This window comes from Amphiprion ocellaris, chromosome 1, assembly GCF_022539595.1.
Source record: "Amphiprion ocellaris isolate individual 3 ecotype Okinawa chromosome 1, ASM2253959v1, whole genome shotgun sequence".
Lineage (NCBI taxonomy): Eukaryota > Metazoa > Chordata > Actinopteri > Pomacentridae > Amphiprion > Amphiprion ocellaris.
The window spans coordinates 8,618,531-8,638,790 of record NC_072766.1 but is presented as its reverse complement, the minus strand read 5'-3'; the positions used below and the strand labels follow the sequence as shown (position 1 = coordinate 8,638,790).

The following is a 20,260-nucleotide window of genomic DNA, read 5'->3' as shown; positions in this document are numbered from 1 at the left end:
AAAATGGCTATGAAGCATTTATTTAAAGTATCAAAAACAAAATATAATGTTCAAATATTTGGTGTCACTTAGAAATGTCCTTATTTTTTAAAGAAAAGCATTTTTTTCATTGAAGATAACATTAAATGAATCAGAAATCCAGTCTAGACATTGTTAATGTGGTAAATGACTATTCTAGCAGGAAACAGCTGATTATTAATGGAATATCTACATAGAGGTACAGAGGAACATTTCTAGCAACATCACTCCTGTGTTCTAATGCTACATTGAGTTAGTTAATTGTGTTGAAAGGCTAATTGATGATTAGAAAACTCTTTTGCAGTTATGTTAGCACATGAATAAAAGTGTGACTTTTCATGGAAAACATGAAATTGTATGGGTGACTCCAAACTTTTGAACGGTCTTACATCTGACACTTTCCTTCTGTCTCTTTTTGAACGTTTTGAGGATAACACTAAAGAGTTTGCTTTTACACCTTTACTAAAAATGTAAATGCAGATTAAAGACCAGAACCATCACATTCTCCTCCGGCAGGTTGTTCTCCATCCGTGGTTTCAGAACCAGTCTGACTGGGATAACAACTTGGCTCTGATCCAGCTGAAGGAGTCTGTGGTTATGAGTGATAAAATTACCCCCATCCCTTTGCCAGAGAGAGGCCAGGATCTGACTAACACCAGGGGAGGGTCAGGGGTTATCGCTGGCTGGGGCTGGGGGTCCCTCCTCACTCATGCTGCATCCCTCAAATACCTCGTGCTGCCTCTGGTCAACGACTCTGACTGTAAGGCAGAATATGAAAGTTCTGATCACACGCCGGCTGTAGATGACAACATGTTCTGCACTGGACCCACCACGTTTCAGGAGAATGTTTGCTTTGGTGATGCTGGAGGCGCTCTGGCTGTCACAGATGCTGAAACTGGGGACATTTACGCTGCAGGGATCCTATCTTATGACAAATCCTGCACTAGTCGCAAGTATGGAGTCTATATGAAGATTTCCTCATATTTGCCCTGGATCCACAGCATCATCAGGGGAGATACAGAGAAATCGTCTGCTCTGCGCTCTGATGCGATGTTGAAGATGTACTCATGGTTGCAGACTGGGAAAAAGAACATGTGAATGGATGTAACTGTAGCATAATTAAATCTAGCAATAATAACAGTAACAAATGTTGTATCCTCACATGAATAAATCTAGTTTTGAATGAATTTGCATTTGAATTCATCTCTGTTCAAGACACCATGCATGTTTTCTTAACAAAATTCATTTACATAACGCCACATGCATACAGCAAACAATTGCTTCATTTACTGTTTCGATTTAATTGTGAAGACGGAGAAGCTGGAAGTTCCAGTTTTAACAGCAACTTCAATATTACTAAACACAGATTCACAGGAGTCTCTTGGATAAATACTAAATATTACAGGGATGTGTGATGACCTCTAAGCACAGAGTTTGTGTTTAAAGGATAATATAAGAAATATGCAGTTGCTAACTTCAAAATGTGAATGATACCAAAAAAGGCACAAAAAATCAGTTAAAAACCAGTCCAAAACTAGTCCTAAACTAGCTCTAAACTAGTCCGGTCCTAAATTAGTCCAAAAACAGCCCTAAAGTAGTCCAACAACAGTCAAACACCAGTCCGAAACTAGTTAAAAAACAGTCCCAAAACAGTCCAATATTAATCCTAAACTACTTCTAAACTAGTCCAGTCCTAAACTAGCTCTAAACTAGTCCAAAACCAGCCTTAAACTTATCCTAAACCAGTCTTAAACTAGTCCTAAACCAGCCCTAAACCTGTAATAAACCAGTTGACAGAAAAACTATGATTCTAGACCATATTTCCATCTTCCTCCAAAAGTAAAGTAGATCCTACTTCAAGTAAGATGGAAATTTTCAAAAATTAAAGAGTTTTAATTAAAAATAGACGTTGGAATCTCCTAAAGTTAAGTAGATCACACACTCAAAAATGACCAGAAAATGTTAAATTTCGGTTGACTTTGCTAACAAATTTATGAAGATGCATGATTTTTTAAAGTAGATCAAGCAATAGCAGAACAATTGTGGTGTATTAGTCGGTGAATTTCATTATTAATAATTTACTGAAGTGTTTTGACTGACATGTGGAGAGGACAAATACACTTGTATGAATTCTAGTAAATAATTCCAGTATTTGTCACTATTCTGGTTGCCTTAATATAACATATCCACTTGTTGTGACTGTAGAATTATGATTCTTTATGTATTATGGCTCAGAAGTTAAAAAAAAATGATTGACTAGTGTGATGGGTTGAACAAAATGTTGGACTTTGATGCTCTTGAATTAGAAAACCAATGTCTTTTTCTATGGTTTTCACAGACATCAGCAAAATATCTTACAAATACAGATGTCAGAATAGAAAATGTGAGGACATTTCCAAAAGTAAACTTCTGTGTCCTCATGTGATGCTTCACTTTTATGCATTTAACTTTTAAAAGAAAACTTGAGAGCCTCAGAGGTTGAGTTTCATCGTGTGCAGTCATCAGTGTGAAAGCAGAAGTTATCAAAGGATTAAAAGTGAATGACAGAATTTATGGATTTTGTGGATTCCGAGCGGCGCCTGCAGCGAGACTTCAAAGATATTTTTGTCTGGCAGGTGTGTCCACGCTGCCACAAATCATGAACTGTCTCAAAGAAGAAATGCCCCCCCAAAAATAGTACAGTGACAGCTGCCTGTCCAGCTGATAGAATGTGATAGGGAAAGATAAGAGACAAGGAAAAATCCAAGTGCAAGGCAGAGGCGACTGGTTTTAGTCCTCTAGGTCTTTGTCAGTGCAATGTGAGGACAAGCAGGCTTAGTTTGAAGAGATGTGCATGAAGAGGCTGAAATTCTTTTTTGCTGTCTGGTGAGTTATTTAATCTGTTCATTAGAGCCATGAAGATTCAGCAGATAGCTTTCAAAAAGGAAACTGCTACTGACGTAAATATATAAATCTGCTGCAAAAACATAATATCTTTATTCCCTGCAGAACATCTGAATGCATTTCTTCTTTCTCCCATCCTTACTTACGGTGATTTTCTTTAAATAGTTGAGTTGCATGCAAAAAATATATGCTATGAATCATATAAACACCAGATTCTGGCAGAAAAAAACTCAAACAGTTTTTCTTGGTTTTCACAAATGATTTTCCAGACCATATAAAACTCTGTGTGCTACAGTTAGGCAGAACAGCTTCCAAGAAATAAGACTAAGGACTCTGTTTAGAAGGAGCTGCGGCCGACGTTACATGTCCAGGAGTGTCCTCAGACTGAACCTCCAAACCTGAGAAGACCGGAAATCTCTTTTTTTTTTTTTTTTGGCTCCTCTTGTATAACAGACACATCTCACATTATTGTAAGCAGTAGTGAACCCCATAGCAACACAAAGGAATTTTATTTCCCTATAAATGACTAAAACATCTAAGCAACTGATCATGAATATTTACAGATGATTAACATGAATAAATAATAATAACCTAAGAGCTTAGAATTTAATTTACTCTCACAAGTCAAAAATTCTAACAAATATTAAAAGAGGAATGGCTCATATCAGGAAATGCTTCTTTTGAATAGCAAATTCCACATGTCTAAGTGTTTTGTTTTGGGTTTTTTTTAGTTAAAATAATTTATGCCTGTGTGTTCTGATTTCATATCTGAGAAGGATATGCCATTGTATAATTCCAAATTGATTATTTGTCCTATTTCTGTGAGACTCCATGTCACCATATATAGATTCTTTGAAATTGTATGAATGAGTTAACACTAAAAATTAATCTTGACTAAACTATCTTTCGGCAGGTATGAAAGTGTTTGTGTTTAAATTACGATCAGTGATAGAGCTGATTAAAGTTTCAGTGTTGTTAAGTGTATGAATGTGAGCAACACATCTGTCAGTCATAAGTACAGAGATGAAATAAGAAGAATTTAAAGGCTTGGAGGCTGCAGACAGCTGAGAAATTATGAACACAGATGTTCCAATTCAGAGCCTGAGGAGTCACACTGAGAAGTTTGATGAGTGGGAAAATCACACACTTTAATCTTAATGTTCACTAGATTTCATCCCGACTTTGGAGATTTTGGAGTAAACATGTTCTTCCTGAAGGTACTCCTTTACCTTCAGAAAGAACAGCACTCAGTGGGCTTTGTGTTGATTTATGTGTTTATTTTTGAATTGTTTTACTTGCCTTTAAAGCATGCCACGATCATGCAATAGCTTATTCTTCTGACATGCTTCCAATCCAGTGCAGATTCACAGCAGAAACAGGTTTTCAGACAAACTATTTCTGCTTAGTGGAGAGCATCCAGAATGATTTAATGTTTTGACCTTTTTTTAGCCGGGGTAAAAATTGAGCTGTTGAAGGGGGTTAGAAGCACTTTTTAGCAGATCTGCAGCAGGGTGCAGGAGGTTCTCCTCTATGGCTTCTGAAATATTAATATCCCTGTCAAAGACCATTACTGTGTACCAGTCTCAGAGTGAGCTCTCTCCGGCTCCATCACTCCTCAGAGCACCGACTGAGGTCACAACACTTGCAGTCTCTTGCTGCAGTTTAAAGCAGAATTAAAAGGAACTGTGGTGGCATGTTGTATGTGATATTATTTTGCATGCAAGACTGTATGTACTTTGTCTAAAAACTGAATTCAACCTGAAAATACTGTCTGGAAATACTGTTTTTCTGCAGTCTACTATTCATTATCAAAATTATTTAGCAAAAATGCCCCATTGCTGATTCTGGGACAAGATTTGGAGTTTTTATACATCACATCTGCCATGTCAGGGAAGATGAAGTCCAACAGAAAACTGCGCCACTGGTGAAATTCTGTTGTGTCTGAGCTGTAACAGCTAGTGGCAGGTGTTTTATAAACCCTCAAGCATTGTTTGATTCACTTCTGGTTCTGTAAAGTGCTGTGTAACATTGCTATTTGAAAAATACCGTGTATTACTTTATGATGATGATGGGTATGAGCGTCATTGCTTGAATCAGATATACAAAGATGAGAAATGCTGCTTGCTTATGAATCCAGACACGTAAAGTTACTGCTGATTATGTCTCATATCTAACAGAACCTCAGTGTTGAGCTGAATGCACTGGCCACATGTCGATCTAATCATCAGACACAAAATGGGCCTTTGAGGCAGAAATGATACCAATCAGTGGTATATTCTGAGTTGTGTACTCAGCTGTCAGGTTATGTACACTGTCCTTATGTGTCACTGGGAAACTGAGGCTTTTTGAGCTGCCTACCTCATATTTACTGTGCTTAACGCAAATACTAGGCTTTTCACAGGGCAGATATGGTGAACTGTATCACCCAGTGGACTGTTTTCCACTGATTCCCAAAGCAGGATTTACTCCTATTAGTCATAGATAGGCTTCATTCATAATAGATATATCTTTATAAACAGATAGCATCAGGTAACAAAAGAATCCAGCATGAACACAGATGTAAGATTAAAAAAGCATTTAGACAGTTGTCTGTGCCACTACAATGCTGCTCCTAGCGTTCAATCACAATCCACCATCTTTTTTACAAGAAATCTTGAAAGACATTAAAGAGATAAAGTATTCATATTTGTTCATCCACCTTCAGACTCCGGTTTGTCAGTTTTTGCATTTAGACAAGATCATATTTATGTTACAGATGAGTCCTTGTGCTCATATGTAGTTAATGTTAGCAAACTGTCAGATCTAAATACACCTAAGTGCAATTCATGTGTAAACATTCTTAAATTTGTGTTATTAGTATCCTTGTGTTCTTCAGTTTTTTCTTATTCATATTGTATATATAGTGTATATATTGTATGTTATTAATTTATAGCTGTGTTCTCTTGATGTTTCTTACTGTCGCTTTGCTGCTGTGATGTGGCAAATTTCCCCTTGTGGGGCTATTAAAGGATATTCTCTATTCTATTCTGTTCTATATTCTGTGTACTTCGCTTGTGGAAATTCTCAGATTATTGCAAAGTTTGCTGCCAGCTTTCCAAAATTTATTTCGATAAATAGTAAAGCAGCAAACTAATAGCATTAAACCATTCATGGAAAGACAGGGAGGGGTCTGTTCCTTGGCAACAGTTGTCTCATTACTGAACCCCCCATTTTTCCCTACTGTATTTTGTGCAAACCACTTTGACCTGCTGCACCATAAAAATCCTGCAGTACATATAGAAACAACTCTAATTATCTACCAATAATCCAATTTCTTCTTGTTTTATATGTGTGATAATAGAAACTGCATTGAAGCTGCATATATAACAAAGCAGTGGCCTTTATGCAGAGTAATTAAGAAAACGGAACTCAACTTGTTGAGGCAATCACAATTTACTGATGAAATAAGCAATAATGTGAAACGAGGTGTTGTACGAGTTCTCATCGATTCCACTGTTGGGGGCATAACCTGTTAGCATGTAGCTAACATGACAAACATAACTCTCTTAGAGGTGATTATGAACATATTTGATCAGTATATAGTAGTTGCATTTAGTTTTAAATAAAAAGATATGGAACACTGTTTTTGAATGTGCTCTATAATCACTGATGCAGATCTTAACTTTAATTCGATGTCTTAAACTGATGGGAATGCCAGTTCTGTCCCATTCAGGGGCTGCAATCGGCTAAGTTGTTCCTCCAAAAAGAAACAAAGCAGCAGTTTGTAGTAGCAACACCATAATTACTGAGGTAACGTAATTCATGTTATTCCACCAGGACATAGACGGTTTCACTTCTGAGGAAACAGATAAGCAAAGTACAGTCCTCTTGGAAACAACAGCAAAAGTTGCATTTCTTGGATATCAGTCAGATGTTATAATGTTGACTGAACATTTTCATGCATCAGTCTCCACCACACAGACACACAGTCGGTCACATCTATGGTTTCCTGCAGTCCTTTCCAAATGTGGAGCATCATGTTCTCCTCTGATACTCCAACATCTAAATCCATGTATGATCTGGAGCTTATCTAAAATACTTTGCATTCTCTCCAGAACTGTGGTGCCAGCTCAGCATCTGATACAGTGGGGAAGGATGATGGAGCTGACGAGCATTAAATGCCATGCAAATGCCACCACTGTCCAGGGCACAACCGCCTGCCATGAGTCCATTCACATCTCCTGCTCTTATTACCAGCATCCTTTTTAGCAGGGAGCAACAGTTGCAAATGTAGTTTTTGATATGTTTTTTCTGGGAGAAATACTCCTCATAAAAACAGACAGTTGCAATACTAAACTAGTGGTAGCAACAATTGGTTCAGTTATAAATAAGGGAATAAATATAGGAAAATCATTATAACAAATATAAAATATTTCATCATATCAATAAGAATTCCACAACTTTTACACATGAATGTCCGTGCTGCTGCATATGTAAAAAAAAAAAAAAAAAAAGATATAAAGCTTTGTTGTGACTTTACACAATAGATATTTAACCCTTTTTGAAAAGGGTTTTCACCAGTAAGAAGCCAGCATATCAGCCCATGGCCATTCTGGTGTCATAAAAGACTGTATGAATGAGAAGTTCAACAGTGCACCCAATCTCCCTCAACGGTGTCTTTTCATGGGTTGTCACATAACAGCAAGACAGAAAAGGTCAGTGAGCTTTCAGCAGCAGCTCTGTAGAAAGGCACCCCTCCTCCTTCAGCCACAGCAGCTTTACAGCATGGATGCTTTTTCTCACCTTAAAGCAAAGATTTATCACTTTCAGACTGTCCCTCCACTGTCCAGGAGCGTCGCTGTGAATTACTCAAATGATTCCAACAGAAATCTACAGTATGTGTCACCCAAAAATGAAAAGTTTAAGGTCAACATATTCAGTCTTTTTTAGTATCTGACAGGTCATTTTCTTCAGGCAACATTGGGGATATTTTTTTAAGTGATACTACTATGATTAATACTTGCATTTCTTTGCAGTTGGGGTATCTGCAAAAGACAGATTTGCAAGCACAGAATAGATCAAATTAGTTCAGCACAAGCAGAGATTTTGAGTATCTTTCTGTTAAAAATCTGAACTCTCTCAGCCCAAAACACCCAAAGAATGACACAGTCATTTTCCCCAACTAAAAGCTCCCACCAGCGCCTCAGATCCTGCAAACTGACTGTGTTAAATTGAAGTCTGCTTCAAAGATTTATTTGAGGCTACATAAAGGTTTAGGAAAGCTTGAAAACTGCCTGCCACAGTGGAGTGTACTGAATAAGCAGGGCCACCCAGTGGACAGAGGAGTCACTTCATTCTGTTTCTTAATGGATTATTAAAGCTTCACTTACTTTCTTAATAACATTCAACAACTGTGAGTAGGAGAAGACAAACAGTGAACATGAGATGATGCTACAATCCAGTATTGGATGTTTGTTGAGCTTTGATTTGCTACCATTGTCTTTGGGCAATCAGTTGAAAAGTTCTCTGTGAACAAAGCTGTAAAGAGTCCAGTCTCCACCCTTTTTACCGTTTCTACCCTTGAAAGATATTTTATAGGTCTTACTTATACTTACTTATATACTTACTTATATATTTTTACCTTTTCCACCTTGCATTGTTTTTTGTATAAATCAGCTTTTTCCTGCTTTTAAACTTCATCTGCAGCCAATATGAAGCACTTTGTAGCATGTGCTTTTTAAAGTGCTATATAAATAAAGTTATATTAAGTTATTATTACTAGTATTTTCTTCCTGACTCCTCACTGGTAGCAACATTTCAACTGTTGATGTACGCTTAGTTAAATTTTCCTCATTCCTATTGGTTTATAACATTTCAAATAATTCCAGCACTTCCCAACTTCCAACTGTGCAGAAGTTTCATCAGCCAGATTACAGACATCTGCGTGAGAGTGATAAGTAAACATCATGGTTTATATATTTTTAAAAGCTTTCTAAACTTGAACAGTCTGTTGTTTTGTTTCGACCCTCATGATCTGAGGCAATTTCCACCAACTTTACCCTTCAACCTCCTTCCCTTCAGCAGAGTCTGAGAGGCCTGAGACGTGTGAAGTGGCTTCTCACATGACTGAAACGTGTGAGTATGTGCACAACAAAAAGCTCCAAAGCTCCAATCACGAGTGTGTGTGACCATGCATGGACTTTATTAGCATCTGATGCAACAGCACACTGGAGTCCTTGTCAGCTTTATTACTCAGGACAAAAATCAAACAAATGAGTGACAAAAGGTGAACGAAGAGTGAAAGTCAAATCAGGGAGCTGTGTGATCATGAAAAGAGCAACAAAATATTCAAAAATGTATTTTCCTGTAATGTAACATTGTGAGACACATTTAGCTTTGTCTTCATGTTTTCAGCTATAGCCACATGCAGATGATTTTATTTAGCAGTGATTCCTGGTTTTGTCTGAATAACAGAAATATCTACAACAGGATAAAGCTCGTGACTTCTATAAACCATCTTTGTAGTGGGATATACGATGTATCACAGGACCACAAATACCTCCCATCAATCACATGTCACCTATGAGCCTCTGAGGATTAAAGCTCATATCAACCTTCACCAGACCGCCACCTTTCCACCAGTTATCAGGGTTCAGTCCCAGAGCACACTGTGTTCTGTGCACCACCGTATGTTTACTTAAATACACACAGTCAGTAGGATTATATCAAAGCACTCCAGTGTGTGGAGACTGCAGGGTAACCGTCACTTTTCTTTGGTTGAATGAGGTGACAGGACACACAAGGACGACTGAGGCCTCTGGACTACTAGCTTTATGTTAAAACCTTCAATCTGTCCTTGTTCTTTGTTGTGGTGCTTACATAACTGTCACTTTCCTTGTTTATATTATATTTATATTGTATCATAGCAGCCTGAAGTCTCACACAGAAACAAATGATTGGAGACATTAATGGTCAACCATGGGGAGATTCGGTTGATCTGACGGTTATTCATATATTTATTACAGTAAATCACTGAAAGCATAATTAGAAGTCTCACATCAGAATACAGTGGTGGGCATTGAAGCAACTAAAGGTTACCCCAATCTTTGATTTAAACTTGAATTCACTGCATATTAGTAGGATTCTTAAAGCTAACACTGTTTAAAATGCAACAATTCACATCTCAAGGGATCCAACATGATTTCTAATTAGATTTTTTACAGTCCTGTGTTTCTCTGTTAGGTTTGTTCTTCAGTGTTTGTCTCCTCTTTGTCATGCTTCTCCCACACAAACTCCAAAGTGCAGCCCTGCATCTTCGAGGTGAAGACACTCTCGAAATATTGATTCTGCTCCTCAGTGAACATGTTTTTCCAGTCTCCAATCTCACCTGTGTTGTAGAAAGTGAAAGAAACATGATAGTAAATTAAAGGCCAAAAAAGCAGTTTTAAAAACAAATAAACTTTGGGTTACATAACTAAAGTACAAGAATGAATGTTTTTCAAGTTTGATATTTGGGTAAAGATATTTATTCAGAGCAGATTTCAATGTAAAAATTAAATTAATTTCTATATTAAAATGGTGCATGGTTCTTGTACTTAATATTTTGTAGTGCCTTGAATTGTTTCAATTTATTTTTAATTTAAATCGAAACAAACTGTGTCATCCCAGATTATAGCAATAATTTAGAACTGAGAGCAGTTCAACCACACCAAAAACATTTTTTTGCTTCCCTGATTGCTTCATTCTAAGGATTTTTTTGTCAAAAAATGAAAGAGAATTTGTTTATCAGAATAATTTTTCTTTTACAAGTCTTGTGACCTCTCAGACTCACCTTGGGACCATCTGAGAGGTTCTGACCCTCAGATTAAAACAATATTAGTAGAAATAGCCTTGTCAGTAATGTCTGGATTAAAGCAAATTCTAGTTTTCTGGCAACTAAATTTGTTCGATTTCAATCAGTCAATAAAGTCAATAAAGTATCTGCATACGAGTGAATAGAGACACCTTTTCTCATGAAGGAGCCCTTGCTATGATCCATAATGTCTTTAGGGACGAGGGTGTAGTTGATCATGTTGTTGTCTCTCATGCTGCTGAAACTGCTGTGTTTCACACAGTTGTTCACCTCATCCTCCACCAGGGGGCACTGCAGGAAAGAGCTCACCTTCTTAATGGTGCCATGTAGGTCCTGACAGCAGGAAGAGGACAACAGTAAGATTAAAATCCCTCAAAAATGGAACTGATCAGACGAGAATTTCTTAAATGCAACCTGTGAGTGTGATTCAAAGCTGAGTTTGAAGAAAAGACTACATGTCAATATTTCCACAAGGTAAATTTCCACTTTGTCTTATTGACCTGCATTAGGAAGCAACATAAATAAGTGGCATTTGAAAATCTGGTCACTTAGTTGTCTGTTTTAAATATAATTTTTGTGTGACATCAATACTCCTTTACCAGTGACATCTGTTCATAGGTGATGTGAAGCAGATTGTTGATAGCTTCTGTATGACTGGTCCAGCCTTTAATATGGTCAAACCAGGAGCCATAGTACACTGAAACAAACAAGTGTGACAAAATACTGAGCAGCTGATTGAAATTCAGTTGATAAAGCTGATTTTGAAAAAACAAACATCCTTCGTCCTCTTGGCAACTCACGTGTGCCTTCCAGGAAGTGATCTAAAAACTCATGAAATGAACCAGGTTCAGGGAGAAAGTTGGCTATTTTGTGGAAGTGGTAAAAGGACACAGCAACATCTTTAGGGTTCCTGCTCACGTAGATGACCTGTGAGGTGACAAAGAGCAGCACTGTCAGCACGTTTTACTCTATTAGGAACACATCTGCAGTCTGTAACAACAATTATGTCTTAAATTTGTGAAGTTGTTGCAACCGAGCTCATGGGAAAAGGGAGGCAAAATTTAAATTATAGATTAGCAAATGAGCTTGTGCATTTGGCACAAAACAAGCTGTAAACTACAAGGGTGAAGGAATTGTGGGTACTGTTAAGCCTGCAAATAAAACTTACCGATAGATAGATAGATAGATAGATAGATAGATAGATAGATAGATAGATAGATAGATAGATAGATAGATAGATAGATATTACACAGATGAAAATACATTCATTCAATGTTATTGTTGTGAAAATTTAAAGCTGCTCATGTTAAATCAGAGTTACCCAGTGTGTCAAGCTGAACAGTTTTTGTATCTTTCTACTCCTTATTTACATTCACTGGATTAAATGGACTGAATAGGCTGAATGCTGCTCCACTCACAATACTCTGTATTGGGCAGGAGGTGGAAAGATGGGATAATCCAGGCCTCAGGAGCAAATCTTGTGCAGGAACCACACATCAAAATGTGCATACCCATCAAACACTACAAAGGAGGGTTGCTCAGAAGTGTGTACATTTTTATTCTTTTTTAAAAATTGCCAGAAAGTTGCTAACCTGAACACAGGCAAAATAAAGATCACCATCCATATATAACATAACAATGTTAAATATGAAGTAGAATTATCATCTTTCTGATCAAAACTGAAAACTAAAAAGCTGCATAAAAGTTGAATTTATGGCAGATCCGAGGGGTTAGATTGCAGTAGATTGCACAAGTGTTACTAGTAAAGTGGTTGGTCAGGGTATATTAGCTGATACCAACTATTTCTGCATAAACAGTCAATCTTCAAACAGTTCTCTTGGACTTTGACCAAGGTACATTATTGCTGATATCTGATAGCTACTGAGTTTTTACTGCTAGAAAATCAACTTGTCTGTGTTCTGTGAAAATATGTATTGAAGTAACTGTTTATCCCAGCCAACATATATTCCAGTACCAGCATTAACCTATTATCGTGTATCAGCCTGACCAGTTTATTTACTGGTGACCCATCTCCACTATTGGTTTACAACTCCTCCTGCTGGCAGTAGAAAAAAAAAGTGGTTTTAGTGGTTCTGAGTAACTTAGAATTTTACTCTTGATATACAAGTCATTAAAAGTCCTCATATTGGCTGGATAGAAGTTCACAATGGTGGCTTTTAATTTTGCATGCCCCAAAATGTGGACAAACAATGCACATGAAAGCAGAGAGCACAGGTGAGACTGACTGTCATTGCTGAAATTTGGCTCGTTGCTAAGTGCTGTTGTTAAAATTTGGCTGAAGTCAAAGGTTGTTAGTCGTTCTTTGAAGTCTTTCTTCAAGACTTTGAAGAAGAACATTTTTTTAATGAAATATATCATTACCAAATGGTCGGTAAATAAGCAGAGAGAGAGAGGAAAATGGCTGACTAACTCTTGACTTTCTATAGAAGTCACTCTTTTTGCTTCTGGTTTGGGTTATTCAGAGGAGATGGCACCTGATCAGTTATCATTCTGGGAGGTTTTACCAAACATAAGTGGAGCAGGATTCATCTAAACAACACATTCAAATTCAACAAATTTCAATCTGACATCGTGCACTAAAGGGAGAATTGTAGCAGTGTAACAGTAAGCTGAGGAGAACCAGCATGTGCCCATTGAGTTTTCACCTCCACTGAACTGTGTGAAAAATGTAAAATAGCACATTATGCCAAAATGTTTGTTGAAGGTTTGTTTTCCACCTAAAACATCACTGATTACACTCTGTTTATAGTTCAGATGGTCACATGAATGTGTAACTGTGACCTTGGCTTTGGAGCCCTGGAGGGCAGGGCCCAGCAGGTGATAAGGCAGGTGTGTGGTTATGATTCGACGTTCAGGTGATGAGGCCTCCAGCACAGCAGCACAGTAGTAATGCTCCAACCAGGGAGCTCGGGCCCAGTTTGGGACAGTCCTGGAAAACTGTGGGTCTCCTCTGCTGGATACGAGAGTCACAATTTCCTGCATCCATGTGGTGCCTGTGCAGAGAAATTAGAGAAGCAGCTGTGACCTCTGACTTTTATTAGATTAATTCATAACAACAGCAAAAAGACATACATGGACTGCAAAGCGATGAGTCAAGCTGCAGTTTACGATGTACATCATGCAGCGTGTCTGAACTGTAGAGAAATTCATGGTGTCATTAGATTCTCACCAGTCTCAATTTAACCCTTGTGTGGTGTTCATATGTTTGGTTGCTCAGCCAGTTTTCATGGGTCTGGTGGACCCGTTGCATTTTGGGGTTTTCAGTTCAACACAATCAAATAATTTTATGTTAACATACTCAACAGATGTTTTCCTCATTCCAATTACAAGCAATATAAACAACATAAATGGTAAATATTCGCTCTTTACCTTTGTTAGATCACATTTATGAATTAAAATGCGACTCGTTTTTTGCTTGTTTCATTGATAAAATGTATTAAAAAAGAAAATCAATTTTCACCACGGTAAGAGTAGCGAAAATAAACATATTTACAAATGAAGCAAAGTTTTTCATAACTATTGACTTCTGTTTTTTTGAACTTCATTAGAAATTTAACCCATTCAGGTCAATTTATGCAACACAAGCTGAACACATACAGTAACCATGTCAGTCAAGACAACACATCAGCCTACATTGTCTTCTCATACCAGCCTATACAACACATGAGGCGCAGAGTTATACTGTGTGTGTGCTGCATATGTACTTCTTGTACTTGATGCGAGTGGCATCACAGGCAGCCCAGATCTCTATACCATATTTTGCAGGTTTAGATGGTATAGCTATCTCAGCAGTTTTTTTCCGTGTTAATCTACAACAAACTGCAGATTAACACGGAAAAAACTGCTGAGATGCTGACTGACCTCACATCAGTAGGTGACCATAGTCCAGTGTCCATACACGGCAGCAACATTAAACAGGTCACCTCTTTTAAATACCTTGGTGTGCACATTGACAGCGACCTCAGCTGTGTTTATGCCAGAATCCATCAGCGCCTCCACGACTCAGGCTTGTTGGTGTCTGCAGAGAAATCCTGTTGATCTTTTCCTGTGCAACCATTGAATCCATACTTAGGTACGGCATCACCTGCTGGTTTGGGGCTCTCACAGTCAAGTCAAAAACACAGATTCATAACCTAGCGAAGATGGCAAGTAAAATCATGGGTACACCCGTCCCACTAATGCCACAGGACTTATTTATACAGGCCACCATCAGGCAAGCGAACAGCATTCTTGCTGATCCATCCCATGTCCTGTTCAAAGAGTACGAGCTGTTGAATTCAGGCAGGAGGTACAGAGTCCCGCTGTGCAGCTCAACTGTTTTATAAACTCTTTTATCCCCGTCTCAGTCAGGCTCATTAATGAGCGGCTAAGTGCAACTAGCAAAGAGAGGTAATTGGGGAGGAGCGACATGTATGTATGGGGGAATGTGTGTATTTTAGTTTGTTCTTATAATATTTTGACTTATCTTTATTTATTATATATCATGTATTTATTCTGTATTTTTAATAGCATGTGTTCTGATTTGTTGTGTTGCAGTGCAGCTCAATGTCTTGCCTTGTCTAAGACAAATTTCTCCCACGGGAGACAATAAAGTGAACTTGAACTTGAACTTGAACTTGATATACTGTCTTAAGTGGCAGCGGCCCAAAAATGGCATCAGCTGCTCATCATAGTGACATTAGACCCAGGATTGTAAAACGGGGAGGCGGTGCACCCACTTGTCCCACACTGTCCTGATGGCAGCTAGGTTGTCTCTGCTGTCAAGCTGGTCTGTCTGTTTCTGCATCCCACAGGGATTCTGTGGATTCCTTGTTGGACCTGAGAACTCCAGCAGGGATAAGAACCCCAAAATAAGCATGTAAATGAGTTTGGTCTATCTCCTTCCACCTCTCACCAAAAACATGTCTTCCTTGTGAATTAGTGCAATCCAGAATAATTTTCTGGATGGAATCCGTGATGAAAAGCTCGAAAGAAGACTTGATATCCTCCACATGAGTAACTGCCATGAGTGCTGGCCCTGGTTGCAGCTTTATCACCTTGGCAGCCCTGTGGGGTGGCTCATTTCTTGAGCAAGAAGACCATTCAATTTCACCATTTACTGACATCCATATTTCTTCACTTGCTAGATGCTGATGGGCTTGTTCTGGTCCTGGGACTGGCTGCTAATCTTAATCTTGTACCACAAACCTAATTCCATTCGCCTCCACAATGTGAAGCACTATGAAGTCCTAAAGACAGTAATACAACATCCAGCTACACTGGCCTAAATCCAAATACACTTCAGTAGGAGACCGTTTTTTATTATTGTTGCTTTCATCTTCATTTGCATTTAATCTGTGGTTTCAGAAACACTAATACTGACTTACCATTTATTAAAATAGATGTATATTTACACCAACTGAAACAATATTATCGACTGATGTGCTGAGTGTACAGTAAACCATGTTTTCATTGTTAGGCTGTCTGTTCAATTCAGTTTGATTCAATTTAATTTATATACCTCCAATTACAATTCCGATTGTCTCAAGATGCTTTACACAAGCCTGTTGCCTTATTCTTTATTTACTTACTGTAAGTGATCAGATGATTCCTCTTAAAATAGGAAATGACTGATTTATCCTGAGGTTGAAGTATTGTTAAAAAAATTATTTCACTGTAGAAACTACAAATCTGTGCAGTGACTCAGCTGTTTGCTGTGCAGGAAATATGTCCGTTGTCAAAGCTTTGTAAGATCACAATGAATTACCAGAAGATTGAAATAACAAATGAAGCTGCGTGCCAAATGCGTAAATTGCACCCAGCCCTTCTCTCCGTTTGGAGAAAGTATGGATCCTGCTGCTGTGTAACACTACAGCTGTTGAATAAAGTCAGACAAATGCTGTTTTCTCTGCATAAAAACAGTGTCTTAAAGCAGATGTCCAGAGTTGTATAAAAGCTGGCGATACTGAAGGAAACAGAGCTGAGCAATGTAGATGTCAAAAAGCAGAGTGCATCTGCAATTCTACAGTTCTACAGTTTCATCTAGCAGATGCTTTTATCCACAGCGATGACATCTCTGGTGTGCTTTGGCCCACATTAACTACAAGCCACAGTTATGTTTTTACTACTATCTCGTGGTAATACTCCATCACAGGTATTAGATACATGACGCAGTAAATTCAGATCCAACTATTTATTTCCAAATGACATACACATGAGTCTGGCTGTGACTCTTCTTGAGTCATGCCCAAATGCCAAACAGTCTGAGGAAGTATGACACAGAGCCAGACATTCACAAAGTTTTGCAAGAATACAACATGAAACAGTATGAATAAGGAGCCAACCTGTACATACACAGGCAAAACTTTTTTTTAAACAAGTTGGAGCTTGATGAAGCAGCGATACACAACTATAGATCATCCAGAAAGAATGAACTCTGCCTCAGTTATAATATGCGCCACTGGGAGGTGTGGACCGAAGATGATGGGGCAAAAAAAGGGGGCTTCTGACTAGCCACACTTCGGTCCGTCTGAACTAGAGAGAAACTCCAGTGATCATACTAAAGCTGACCTAAAAAATTATGTCACTAATCCAATCACAATTGTGTTATATGTTAGAGAAATAGCAATTAGATATTTTTCTTCAAATAGTTCAACTAAAATTGCTCATGTGGTTAGTTGCATTACGCTTGAAGACATTGCAAGCTGATAATTTGTCCTTTCTCTTACCCGATTTTGGATAAGACACAATGAGGACATCTGTGTCCTTGAACAGAAAGCTGACAGCAAACTCCAGTGAATCCTTTGTGTGCAGGTGTCCGGGAAATGAAATACCCTGAAACTTCTCTGTGACATCCAACCTGGCCATGTCTTGATATATTTAAGTATCTGCTGGTCTTGGTATCTCTCTCTCTCTTGTTTTTTTTTCCTTAGATGTCCCTTGGCCAAGCAGTTTTCTTTTTGTAGATGTTTATCTCTGTAGCTAAGCCTGTCTCTGTCTGTCTCCCCGTTCTGTCCCTGTGTCCGTCTGGCACCCTGTGAAAGACCAAGTGGTGATCACACAGAGTTTTCATGCATCAGGGAGAGAAAGAGAAAGCAAATGGAACTCGTCAGCTGAGCTTCAGACACTAGGTGTTTCTTGGAATAGTTGCTCATGTTACTACTTAAATAGGAAAGAACCATTTATCGGTGTTCATGTGCAAAGATCCATCTGTTGATTAAAAACCTAGAATTTTGCGTCTAGCTATTGAAGTCTATTCATTTATATTTGCATGTAAACACCCACAGATACACACAACCAAGGCATAATTTGTTCTGAACCCTCCTCATACTCTTAAGTATAATATAAAAAATTTATGTCTGTAAATCCTGTACAACATTGCAGTGCTTCATGCAGCAATTCAAAGAAAAAGCATCACAATCTAGTCATGCTCGAACAAACAAAAGGAGACCATGTACACATTTTTTTTTTTTTTTTTTAAAGATTTATTTTAATTTAGTAAAACAAATGTAGGGAACAAGTAAGAAAGACAGACTGACTAAGCACAGTTCATTATGATGAAATATGATGGGATGTTGGAGAGACACCATGTTAACACACAATGCACAGTCCATGCTTTTATCAAGACATCTGTGCTGCTAGTAAGTTGGTGAAGATGATTTTATTTGCTGTTGTTATTGGCTGTATGTACAATTTAAACCTTATAATCTGTGTGTATGATATGACCTTTTGTTTGTGCAGCTGCAAAACAAAGTTGGAGTTCTATGCGTAAAGATAGAATCATGTCAGTGAAGGACAAAAAAAAGTGAGAGGTATGTGTTAATCCTCTACATCTGCTGCTTGGTACGGCAATTTTTGATGATATTTAACGTCTTGATAGATGTTTTTGGATAAAAGAGTGTGTCTGGTCAGTTGAAAGGTAAGTAATTGTATCCAGATGCAATTTTTTAAAAGCTTTCTTAAATTCTAAGGTGTTTGTGTACGTTATTCAAAATATGCAGCTCTGCCAATTTACTGATTTAATTTCAAAGTAAGCTTCTTCATTTTTTGAGGAACATTTAATACACACTCACTGAAATGTATGACATAAGACTGTATATGAGACACTGTGTGACAAAACACTAATACTGCATTGTTTTTTTTAACTTTGCCCTAGAAAAGTGGGCGTTATTACTGGAGAACTGGAAAAGCAGCCTTGAAGATAACAAGGCGGAGTTGATAGTGGTACTAGATCGATGCTGTCATAAGCGATACCTCGCTTGAGGGCATCTTATCTGTTGTTCTGTAGCCAAGATAAATGAAGATTTAAATGTGCAGTGTCTTTCAAGAATACTTATTAGTCTAGTTTTTATCGTTACATAACATCTTTAGGTTGGAATTGTCACCTCATAACTCTCTTGTTGTATAGAGATGTCATCCCAGTTTGAATCATAAACAAGTGCAATTTCGATCAGATCATATCTGTTGTCCGAATATCAGTTGCATCACGTCATCATAGCAGCTCACCAAGTGGTAATGATTCCTTCAGTCTCACTGTAAAGCTTATGCTTCACTCCTGTTGCATGATCCACTGTCAGCCTCTGGTTGTTTCTTTTCATTAGCGTTAGAGTTAACGATGAAAAACTATTTTAGAAAAGGAATGAAAGAGAATTTTCTTATTGTTGTTGAAACATTAACACCAAATATGAAAGTAATCCAGTAGGCCTTATTTTCTTGGATGCTGGCAATCAGACTGTTGGACGCCCTGTGGCTACAACACACATAGACCCGCATACACACCCATCACCTCCAAACTCAAAAATACACACAATGCACATTATATATCTACATTATATTGTGTACACAATTACTACAGACTTTGTTTCACTGTTCTATGTGTGATTACATACCTACCATGTTAATAAGCACTTGCTCTGCATTATTATTTACACTGTATCAGATATTTATGTTCTATACCATGTATAGCTACCACTTACGCTGCACTATGTAGAATTATATCCTATACCATGTAGAATTGTCACCTCCACTATACTATGTACAATAACTGATCATTCAGGACTCATGTACATTATACTGTGCATAATAACCGATTACTGCAGTCGGATTATTTTCACCCATTGTCACCCCAGTAGCGAGTATAATTCTGATGCACGCTTGTGTTTTTTAATTTAGTCTTTTTTAATTTACCTTATATTTATTCTTCATTTTTTTTATAGTATGAACACTTTTATTTCTGCACTGAGAAATGGATGAGAGAAACATCATTCCGTTTAACTTGTACCACGTACATTGCTGAATGACAATAAAGCTGAAGTTGAAGTTGGTCGTGCATAAAGAGCTGTGTGTTCACTCTTGCCGCCGATAGCAGAACGTTTGGTTTAATTTGTTCAAGAAAGTAAATGAACTTGGTGGACTGCTTTTTCTGCGTGGCTCATTTGGAAGCTGCAGGCAGTGTGGTTGAATGATTATGCAGATCTTTAGCTGAACAACTATTGGTTCTTTAATTTCTACATAGAAATTAAATATGAC

The 20,260-nt window shown here is 37.8% G+C and overlaps 2 protein-coding genes across 3 annotated transcripts in view; one reads left to right on the top strand and one right to left on the bottom strand.

The window, feature by feature from the left end:
- Positions 1 to 1,205, top strand: part of hp (haptoglobin) — a 39,217-nt gene extending 38,012 nt beyond the window's left edge. For both annotated transcript variants that reach the window (XM_055010873.1, XM_055010870.1), the window contains exon 5: positions 535 to 1,205. In XM_055010873.1, the coding sequence (XP_054866848.1) occupies positions 535 to 1,116 (582 nt within the window). In that variant the 3' untranslated portion in view covers positions 1,117 to 1,205. The remainder of the gene's footprint in view (positions 1 to 534) is intronic.
- Positions 1,206 to 9,943: 8,738 nt separating this feature from the next.
- sult5a1 (sulfotransferase family 5A, member 1) lies at positions 9,944 to 17,751 on the bottom strand. The gene is made up of 6 exons (XM_023287606.3): positions 17,461 to 17,751; positions 13,535 to 13,746; positions 11,533 to 11,659; positions 11,332 to 11,429; positions 10,885 to 11,065; positions 9,944 to 10,267 (listed from the first exon to the last, which is right to left on the bottom strand). The coding sequence occupies exons 1-6, from the start codon at positions 17,597 to 17,599 to the stop codon at positions 10,119 to 10,121; spliced, it is 906 nt and encodes a 301-aa protein (XP_023143374.2). The 5' UTR covers positions 17,600 to 17,751; the 3' UTR covers positions 9,944 to 10,118.
- Positions 17,752 to 20,260: the final 2,509 nt, after the last annotated feature.

Bases quoted from the DNA above. Each gene is read 5' to 3' on its own strand.
- sult5a1 (XM_023287606.3), bottom strand. From the start codon at position 17,599: ATGGCCAGGTTGGATGTCACAGAGAAGTTTCAGGGTATTTCATTTCCC. The intron at 11,660-13,534 runs GTCACAGTTACA...GTCACCTCACAG, and splicing joins TCCAGGGCTCCAAAGCCAAG to GTCATCTACGTGAGCAGGAA. The intron at 11,066-11,331 runs GTAAAGGAGTAT...TCCTGCTGTCAG, and splicing joins CCTATGAACAGATGTCACTG to GACCTACATGGCACCATTAA.